Source organism: Nestor notabilis, unplaced genomic scaffold, assembly GCF_000696875.1.
Source record: "Nestor notabilis isolate BGI_N333 unplaced genomic scaffold, ASM69687v1 scaffold29893, whole genome shotgun sequence".
In the NCBI taxonomy this organism is placed as follows: domain Eukaryota; kingdom Metazoa; phylum Chordata; class Aves; order Psittaciformes; family Psittacidae; genus Nestor; species Nestor notabilis.
Genome location: NW_009921977.1, coordinates 17,754 through 28,624, shown reverse-complemented (window position 1 = coordinate 28,624; position 10,871 = coordinate 17,754). Strand labels below are relative to the sequence as shown.

Here is a 10,871-nt window from a genome sequence, read left to right as displayed (position 1 = left end):
AGGGAAATGTCTCAGATGATGGTGCAGTGACCTGCCAGTGCTTTTGAACTGTCTGAACACAGCCTATGATTAAGAGCACTACACTAAGCTTGGGAAGGAGAAAACTGAACTGTTAACATCAAACATTTTCAGTGGAATTGGCAGCCCCTTCTGTAGTTTATGTATTTATTTTTTCTCCCTCAAAACAGGGCATAGACTTCAGCCTCTAGGAGATGGTTTGCAAGGTGGACAGATGGGTAGTGGAGGGGATGGAGAGCGCTGGGGATCGGAGAGAGGACCCAGGGGTAGCCTCAATGAACAGATTGCAGTAGTGCTGATGCAGCTGCAAGAAGACATGCAGAATGTCCTCCAGAGGTTGCATATGCTGGAGGCGGTTACAGCGTCGCAGGTATTATTCATTGAAGTTACTTGGTTACTTTATATTAAATTTCCTTTGATGTATTTATGTTTTTTCAGATTAAATTTTGAGACAATATTTTCATAAACTGTGAAGACATTTCAGGTATATTCTGTAGTTTATTCCAACTTAAAATTTCTAACTGGCACCTATTCTCAGGAACTCAATTCAGGACTCTCACATATGTGAGCAAAACCATGCATTTTGACATAGAAATTAAGCATGCATTATTTTACTGATTTCTGATCAGAGTAATCTTAGCCATAGTTATTTATACACATTACACAGTCACTACATGGAAAGCATTTCCAAAGGCAGTGAGAATTACCTTCCTCTTCCAGACTGGTAAAAGTTTGCAGGTAGAACTTCCGATTCCATTTTTCAGTTAGCAGAAGACTGTTTCATCATAGCATTATTTCCCTGCAAAGTAATCCAGCTTTCTTGGAATTTCACATCATGTATACAAAATAGGCAAAAGAAGTCTTAAGCAAGTGTAGATATTTATTGATGTAGTGTTTCTTATTCCTTCTGTTTCAATGGAAATACTGTATATTCAGAAGAACAGAATATGCTGTGAATATAGTTGAACCAGGAACATAAAAATGTTTGGTTTTGTTTGACCTGCTGATATTTTGACCTACCTGAGAATGAGAGCACTGTCAAGCAGTATCCTATGGGATGCACATACTCCAAATCTTAGGCCACTAGGGAAAAGGATGTATTAAAACCATGTTTTTGCTCTGTCACAACTATTCAAGAACCTTGATGTTTGGATATAGAATCATAGAATCACCTAGGTTGGAGAAGACCTTTAAGATCATCACGTCAAACTGTTTGCCCAGGACTGCCAAGTCCACCACTAAACCATGGCACTGAGGGCCTTGTCTTCATGGGTTTGGGCAGCCTGTTCCAATGCCTGACTGCCCTTTCGGGGAAGAATAGACAGGTTTTATTTTTCTGCCTGAGCAATATATGATGAAACAATAAAAGATCCTTCCTCAGCAGTTCATGCTGTGCTTGCTACGCTTACCTAAAGAGAAACAGAAGCTTTTGTTTCACACTTACATAAATTAAGAAAGACCTAGAAATCTGACTGCTTTGTTTTTGTGGAAAGACCACAACAGTTACGGGAATAGTCTTGAAAAGTTTCTGGTACTTCTCACTTTCTTGATTGCCTGGAAGATTATCTTTCCTTTATCCTGTTAGACATGCCTGTAGCTATAGCTCAGGGCAGACTAAACCAGTGCTTTTGCCTTTGTACAGACCAGTGTTGAAACATGTAATTGTGCAAATTAAGCTGCCGAGATTTCTACTCTGGGTTGCAACTGCTGGGACTGGACCAGAGTTGAGGAAGTTGCAATGTTGGGCAGGGGGGCCTTGAAAAACTGTAAAGATGTCCAGTAAGTGACACTGGTGCATGTTTTTAACACACAGAGATGTGATAAAAATGCTATAAGGAGTAATGGAAACATGAAATAATGGAAACTTAAGTGGCGAAAGGGGGGTTACATGGGGGTGATTCTATGATATATACAGACTGCAAAGCCTTCATGAGATGAAAAACTTCATATTATCATTTTGTGAAGCAGAAAAAATTCGTTTGCCGTTTCCTTTTTTATACTTAACCAGCCTTTGTTTGTATTTAAAGGCAAAATCAGCAACACTACAGTCAAATTGTGAGCCCACCTCCTCCGTCAAGGTAATAAAATATTGGTTTTTCTATTTGTAACAAGCAATGTGAGTGGTGAAAAGGATGAGGTTAATATTTTATATCTAGCTCTTGGTATGTGCTTTTTGTACTGTCTGTCTTTTGACTATGAGATAATAATGTGTGTATAAAGAAGGCATTTGATAGATTAATCTTTCTTTTTTCTGGCCTTACTAGTATTTTCTACTTTGATCCTGCAGCATTTGCAGTGACTGAGAAGTGGTATTGGGTATGTGCACTCAGATTGCTGAATAGAATTTTTTTCTGTTTCCCTCAGAAACCATCGTGGTGGCCCTTTGAAATCTCCCCTGGTGTTTTAGCTTTTGCTATTGTATGGCCATTTATTGCCCAGTGGTTGGTACACGTGTATCTTCAAAGAAAGCGAAGGTAAAGACATGCATTCAGTGGGGCATCTGTACTGTATCTCAGCTGTTGAAACCAATACATTGTAGTATATTGTGTCATCGAGACAGGACATAAAATACTGCCTTAATGAGTAAGAAGAATGCAAAGGTATGCTGTCAGTAAGGCTTTGACAGTGTATCTGAAACATCAGGTCAGTATCAAAATGGGGAGCTTGATAATAATTGCTTTGAGAAACCCTGTTTCCTTGAGTTTCAGGACACATCTCACCTAACGTTCTATTCTATGTACCAGGGACTCATAGCTCTGAAGATACCAGGCTAAAGCAGATTGTAGAGTCCTTGGTATGGTTATGATAGGAGGCTGTGTGTTTCAGTCCTGAGAACTCAAGCCAAATGTGCAACAAGAAATTGTGGAAGCTAGTAGAAGTGCTTTCCACTAGCTGGGAATTCTAGGAAGAGACATATAGTTTTCTTTGCCTTGAAAATTTCTCAGCATAAGAAAGTACTGGTTAATTGGACTCTATATGTGGTATACTGTATATGTGGTAATTCAGGTGAAATCCGTGAAATGTGATGCAGGAGCACACGCAAGTGGGAGAGGCTTGGTAGCTTCAAGTGTCTCCATGACATTCTTTGACCCTCTCACTCCCAATATCCTCTTGAGCCATTTTCACTGCTCCTAGACTCCCTAGTCCCCTTATGCCATTAGAAAATTTCTTCCTGTCAAATCCTTCAGAGAGTCACATCCATCACCTTTTTCTTATTTAACATTTACTAGCACCTTACATCAGTATTTCTGTAACATCTGCTTTGACTTCCTTCAGCTGAAGGACAGTTGTACTCGTCTTACCTTTTTTCAACTCTTTAAGCATCAGAAGATCAAGTGAATGTTCTCTAGTTGCTATCTACTTACTTCAGCCTCACACCTGACTTTCTTAACTTAGTATGTTCTCACCTTTTAAGTTTTTTCCTCTTTGTCAGTCTGTAGAGAATCTACATATATGTACATCTTACTAAAATTAGGTTAAATTGTTCTAGCTTTTTAATGTTTGACAGTTTTCATGGTATAGTTTTCTCTCGTATGGTAAATCACAGAAACAGAATGGTTGAGGTTGGGGGTTGTCTGGTCCAACCCCCCTTCCCAGGCAGGGACACCTAGAGCTGGATGCCCAGGACAGTGTCCAGACAGGTTCTGAAAGTCTCCAAGGAGGGAAATGCCACAAGCTCCTGGGCAACCTGTGTCAGTGTTCATGCTCCAGTCTCATCTTCATGGCTCTTCGTTGGACTCTCCCCAGTATGTCCATGTCTCTTCTACCCAGAACTGGACACAGCACTTCAGATGTGACCTCACCACTGCTGTGCAGAGGGGAAGAATCATGTCCCTTGACCTCTGGCAATGCTTTGTCTAGTGCAGCCCAGGACACCATTGACCTTCTTTGCCACACGGGCATGTTGCTGGCTCATGTTCAGCTTGGTGTTCACCAGGACCACCAGGTCCTTTTCTGCCAAGCTCTTCCCAGGTGCTGGACTTAGCACTTCCCCTTGCACTTCATGAGGTTCCTGTCAGCACGTTTCTCCAGCCTGTTGTGGTCCCTCTGGATGGCAGCACAACCCCATGGCATATCAGCCACTCCTCCCAGTTTTGTGTCATCGGCAAACTTGCTGAGGGTGCACTTTGCTCCACCATCCAGACTATTAACAAAGACGTTAAACAGGACTGGCCCCAGTACCAGCCCCTGGCACGCACCACTAATTACTGGCCTCCAACTAGACTTCTGTCACTCACCAGTCACCACCCTCTGAGCCCATCCTATGGTGTAAACAAACAACATCCACAAGGGCTGCTGGGGAGTTACCCTGTCTCAGAGCTGTCATCAGCAGCATTGCTGTAACTTGCACTGTCTGATGAAACCAGAGATTTCACCAAAGCTTTCAGGCACTTACACGCATCTCCCTTATTTTCTGCACCAGTACATGAAGATTTCCATTTCACCAGCAAGGACAAAGGTTTTTGGAACCAATACGATTTTGTTTTTAGTATCTTATGTGAAGCTCCTGTGAACTTTCACGTTGTTTAGCTAATAGCTTTCAAATGGCCATGTTCAATCTCTCTCAACAGTCTGCTGCTCTTGTACACCTTTTTTGATCATCCACTCTGACCTCCGTAGCACTCTCAATCATTTCACAGGTTCAGTCAGAAATCAGTTTTTGGAAAAGCACATTTTCCAGCAATTTTTCTAATATATTGTTCTAATGATTCAGAGCTTAAATGACTAAACAAACGGTACATTCTTTTTAGTTTGGTTTTCTCTGTCTTCACCTGTCATCCGTTAGGTTTTCTGAGAACTTTGCTTGTCAAAGAGCCCATAATGTGTTTTCCGTGGGTACTTTATTGCTATCACCAGGTCATTTCTTAATCTCTTGCTCTAACAAATAGATGGAACAACTGGAATCTCATTTTAAAGTTGTTTTCCACTCTTGGGATGATTCTGGTGGCTCTTCCCTGAATGTTCCACAGTTTATCAACATTCTTCCTGAGTTCTGGACACCAGGATTTGAACCACAGTCTACTAATGGTAATACCAGTATCTCCATGAGACACAGAGATAGCATAGCCCCAGATAGTCCTCATTTTGTTTTCTCATTCATGGTTGCATTAACATGAGATGAACTTCAGGAACAGAAGCAACTAAAGAAGTTCCTGTGTTCTTCAGCTTTCCTCTTAGTTTCTGAACAAATCTACCCACAGCCAGCATTTAAGGACTATCTGCTTCTGCACCACCTTTCCATCTGGTGTTCCATCTCTTCTAGCAATGGGTAGGAAGTTGCTCAACTACATGTGGAGAGAAAATGGAATTGCAAAACAAGAGCCCTCTGTGTTGTTCCAGTTTCAGCTTCTGCTCTGTTGAGGCGTGTCAGCTTTTAGGCAATACCTGTACACAGTGCATATGTTCACCACATCCATGTACTTTTGGTTGTACATGAACTGTCCTGGGCTAGTCTCTGCTAGCAGGTGAGGTTTTCTCATCGTGGCGCTGTGGAGCCATGACTCCTCAACTCTTCTGCATAGTGGAGCAAATTCCATGGAACTGGTGGAGGGAAGCCTTCTGTAGCCAGCAGCTTTGTGTTTCGCTCACGTCCCTGGGAAGGGGCAGCTCAGCTCACTCTTAGCACCCTTCTGCACAGTTTAGGTCTTCTGAGCCTTTTAACCTGTCTCAGTCCTGTACAGGGAACTTACTGCTGAAAACCTGTGTACTTGTATTGGAGTGTTCACTGAAAAAAGCTTGAAAAGCTGAATCCTAAGGGCTGTAAACCTGGACCACAGATAGAAATATATTCCTAATAATAATAGAATTGTTTAGATTCGGCTCACAATTTTAGAACATTCTGATTGCACGTTGCCTCTAGTCACTGGAAACTCATACGTGTTGCTCTGCTGTGAGCCAGCAACCCACTGCCTGGTGTGGTTAGAGACTGACTGTTCTGAGGAATTTTGTCTGCAGTTCAGGATTCCTAGTGATCCTTCATGCTCCTTGGTGTAAGCTATGTCAGTTGAGTAACCGTGCAGATAGATAGTTCTGTAACCTCAGAGGGGCAGATCATCAGGTATCTTTAAGCAGTGTTGTGTTTTAATAGATGGGAAATCATTCACATGTGGCCATAATAGATTAGGTTTTTTTAGATGAATGAAAAATCATGTCCTGTGTGAAGGTACATTAAACTAAGGTATTTGATTCATCTTCTAGAAAACTGAACTGAGAACTCATGACTTTGCTTGAAGACTTCTAGAAGACAGCCCTGGAAAGTGCAGGAATTCTGAATTCTCATAGAATCTCGGAATCTGGGATGAAGTTCCTTCTGTTACAGTAATATTTTGTACTGCCTTTGAGCTAAACATTTAAGGACTAACATTATTCAAACTTGAATGATTCACAGCTCCTAGGTTACAAATAAATTTAATAATAATTCCATCCTCAAAACCATATGAACATTAATTATTTTGGAATATGCTTGTGGATGGGCCTCAGTAACTACTGGTCTTGCTGATGTCAGATGATGAAGAGAACATCGTCTTTGTAAAAGAGTAAGTGAAAAATATGTACACTGTCACTTTAATATAGAAATAATTTTACAACCACAACATCCCTGCCTGTTTTTCCACTGGGTTACCTTTTACCAGATGAAAGCACTAATAAAGTATGAATTCAATACATTGTAAGCTGTTGGGAAAATACAGCGTAGCTCTGAGGAATTCAACTGGTTATTTTCGCTCCATGCGAAGTGGTCAGAACTGAAGTTGGAGCCTTCGTTTCTCCTTAAAGATTGCAAAAGAGATTTGGGAATTGGTATGTGTCTTGCAAGTTAGAGCCATTAATAGAGAGGGACTGTCAAATACAAGTTTGGAAACCAAGCGTGGTACCACGTGTAAAGGGATCCCTGTGAAGGGGCTGCGCCTTATGTTTGTAACCAAGAATTGTGTTGTTGACAACAGCTTGTTTTAACTGAAATATAGTTTAGGCACAAGGTGCTTTAAAATGAGATGAAAGCTAATGCTGTAAGTATAGCTCTAAGATTTTAAAAAGCTCAGTGCACTCTAAGTTTTCTTTTGTCAGTTTATGTCAAACTAAAATAAGATTTAATAGATTAATGAATCTATTAATTGCCCAAACCTATTGTGGACTTTTCCCAAGTCACATTATCAAAAATACCAGTTCTGGTATTTTTTTCGCTCTTATCCTTCTACTTCCTTTCAAAACAAAACTTTTCAGCTCAGTTTGGTGCTGATTCTTCTTTTTTTTTTTTTTCCCCTGGAGTATTTATTACCCAATATAGAGAAAGAGTTACAACCTCGTGAAGTTTGCTTGATTAAAGCATGCTTTACACTTAATTTTAAAATAAATTAATATATAAGTAAGTTGTCTAAATCTCTGGAGAAGGGAAATGCACTTGAATTAGATTTGACAGAAAACAAAGACAACATTGATTTGCTATAAAGAATTACACCACAACGTAAGCTGTGTTTAAGATCTGAGTCTTCAAAAATGTCTCCATATTACTGATGTGCTTTCATTCTCCACCTGGACTAGATATTACAAATGATTTTTGAGGAAAGTTATTTTTTGTCCTTCCTGAAAATCTTTTCTAGTTTGGAAAGCATTTTTCATACAACCTATACTGTATAAAAATGTAATCATAGAACTTACTGTTTGTTTTACCAGAACAATTTTAATCTCGTTTTTAGTTAAGTGCAGCTTTCTTTTTTAAAATTACTTTTCCCCTTGTCTGATTTTCTTACTGTAAAGCTGAATTAAAAAATAAAATGGTCAGAACCTCTCGAAGGCTGCTGTATACCAGTCTGATGGTTTCGTGGGCCAGAGATGGGCTGTGGCATGAGCTGTACCAAAAACTCAGGTTTGAACAAAGCTTGCGCTTGGAGGGAAGTTCTGCTGGGACCTGAAGCCATTGTGCCCGTAGCATAAAGTTCTAAGAGTGACTGACTTCTTACCATAAAATGTTAGACATGGTTATACAGGAAGGGTGCTCTAGCTTGGAGGTTACTTTAAGAAAACACCCTCCTGACACACCCCATTCACAAGGTTACATGTAGGCATCCAGCTTTTAGAGGTGATACAGAGGATCTCAAAGGTACTTAACTGTTAACTTCCCACTGAAATAAATGTAGGCATGTGCCATCCTTATTTATTGCTTCAATAAATCAATCCCTTGCTATTTTGTATTTTATGTGGAACTTTCTTATGTTCAGTACATGCTAGACATTGGATGCTTTGGCTGTACAGAAGACCTGCCAGCCATGTTATAAAGAAGTGGCCTCTTAAAATTGTAGTACAAACCAACATCACTTTTATAACCATTTACTTGTTACTCAGAACCGGGTCTCAGATGCTCACTGTAACTTGAACAGATTAGACTAAGCTGGTATTTAATCTTAAAGGTAAGGAGAAGTGGTGTATTTTTTACAAAGACACAGCTTTAACTTAGAGAAATCGGCATGAGGTCATCAGCACTCAGAACTGGGACACGTTGTTCCAGCTGGGGCTCTCCGCAGTGTGGCAGTCAGAACAGCTCTGCACAGCAGCACCAGATACAGCTTCAGAAGTGCAGGTTTGAGCTGGCTCTAGTTAACTGCAGCAACTCAGACTCCATCTAAGCATCACAGGCTTGCTCTGGATGAACGCAGATGAAGACATTGCACCTACAAATAGGGGTTCAGGCAAGGGAATTCAAGCAGAGCAGGGAGGGTTGCATTGTGTAAAAGTCCACCTCCTGCCCCCAGCATGGTCAAAAGTATCAGGTTAAAGGAAGAGGAAAAAAAAAACCCAGAAGCCAGCACCAGCAAGGCTGCAATATTTTATTTTATATATTCACACAATTGTGCAAAGTAATTTTTTTTTTTTTTTGAGAATGTAGTAGAGAGGAAAAGAATGTATTTTACTGTAAGAGTAACCACAGGTAAACCTAATCATGCTGAACCTGGAACCTACTAGCTCAAGAAGACATGGCAGCATTTCCATATCTCAGCCTCAAGCCACTGTGCTGTGTAAAGTTACTGGTGGCTGCAGCTGTCCATGACTGATGGCTCCATGTAAGAAAGTGGGACAGTTACTGATCTGTACAGTTGTTCACACACTTCTGTCCAGCTAATAGTCTGTAAACTGTACCCCAACATAACCTGGAAGCCAGAGCCGAGGTGTCGATTATGCACATGAAGTTTAGGCCTTCAGGAAATGCAATGCAACAGCAACCATACATGCCAAGTGGTATTCCAAAGCTCCAAAGGGTCAGAAACTTTTGCCAGCTTACACAAATAGCTGTAGTTAATTACTAATGAGAAGAAATTTTACATCTTTTTGCTGCATTACAGCTTCTTGTACTTTCGTCTGTAGCAATTTAAGTCACTACGTGGGGCAAAACCAGGGGGATTAGAAATTAACATAGAACTCCATGTTGAAGAATAAAGCTAGAATTCACCTTTTTAAACTCAAAAAACCCCCACAGAACCACCACAACAAACAAAACCACACCACAACCCCCGACAATCAACATGTGAAATTCAACTCCACATTTGCTATGATCAGGATAAATGCAAGACGTCAAGGAGAACAGGGTACTGCAAGTCTTCAGTGCCGACTGTGCAGAATTTAACAGCTCCAGGCAGCAGTGTGGTGGTAACAGGTCACATTAAACATTCTGGTTTGTCAGCCTATTTATTGTTGTACAGAACTCATGGGTTTCTATTGTATTATACAACTAGGGTAGAACAACCATAATTTTCTTTAAAAATAAAAGGTTTTTATAAAAAGATTTGAGGTTTTCATAAAACAAAGTTAACAAGATTTTTTTTATGCCCAGTGTTTTGGTGTAGCACCAGCTCTAGCTGTGTACACTAGCACTAGATTACCTAAAAGACTTTAATCAGTTCTGTAGCTCATTGTGATTGGTAAAGAAAAACTTTTGATAGAAGCTCGCTTTGACCCTTGCAGTTGATTAAGAATTATTTCAAGGGGTTATCTTTAACATGTCATGTCCCTGCAATGAGTGTTTTGTGCCATAAGGGGAATATACGATACACAAAATGGGAACAGGCTATAAGCATTTAGTAAAGCACTGAAGACCCGGCACTACTGTGGTATTGTTTCCATTATTTCCTTACACGTTTTGAGAGTATTTTCCCCAGCATGAAACAGGTACATCCTTGTAAGCCTAGCTTTCTTAAACCAGATTACTAGAAATGGAAGAATAAGTTGTGTAAGATACCAGTGATTACCTAAGGTATTCCCTATGTTTACCTATTCTAACTATACACAGGAAAAATGAAGAACTTCTCATCATGTTCAGAGAATGTTGCCTGTGGACCCTGCTTCAGTAGTGCATCACATTGGATTGTTTGCGCCGTTTTCACGTAACATTAATTTCAGAAAGCTTCTAAATTGTCACTATTGAAATCCCTAGCAAAGGCAGTGAGAGTCACTGTATGTTTTGCACCTTGCCAAGATTCTGCTTCGCTATGTTGACATTATCTCACCTACAGTGGGATTTGCCATTCTGAGCCGTTAAGAATTACCTCTTTTTGCCCTTGTAGGCAATGTCTTGTTTGTCCCCATCCCTATTCATTTCCCAGCTCTCTGAGCAGCAGCAGGAACCTAGTAGACGCTGCTTGCTCAGAATTCCATCAATAACTCTTGTCTCCCAGGAGGCAAGGCAATGGAGGGACAACTCTCCCTTTGCGAGATGGGTCACTTCATGAAACTCAGAAGCCACTTGGCCAAACTCACTAGCAGAATGCTTGGCTTCTGGCAGGCGGCCACTGGCTAGCACCATCAGCACAAGTGATCTTTATCTAACAAGTACAAACCTCAAATAAACATCTTCAGTATGTCAG

General features: G+C 40.5%; 1 protein-coding gene across 2 annotated transcripts in view; it reads left to right on the top strand.

Moving 5' to 3' along the window:
* Positions 1-6,445, top strand: part of ACBD5 (acyl-CoA binding domain containing 5) — a 28,016-nt gene extending 21,571 nt beyond the window's left edge. Inside the window, exons 8-11 of one of the 2 annotated variants that reach the window (XM_010011399.1) lie at positions 189-388; positions 2,046-2,096; positions 2,383-2,492; positions 6,217-6,445. In XM_010011399.1, coding sequence (XP_010009701.1) covers positions 189-388; positions 2,046-2,096; positions 2,383-2,492; positions 6,217-6,229 — 374 coding nt within the window. In that variant the 3' untranslated portion in view covers positions 6,230-6,445. Of the gene's footprint in view, positions 1-188; positions 389-2,045; positions 2,097-2,382; positions 2,497-6,216 lie in introns of those variants that run through there. The other variant, XM_010011400.1, reaches the window with a different exon arrangement.
* The last annotated feature ends 4,426 nt before the right edge of the window (positions 6,446-10,871 follow it).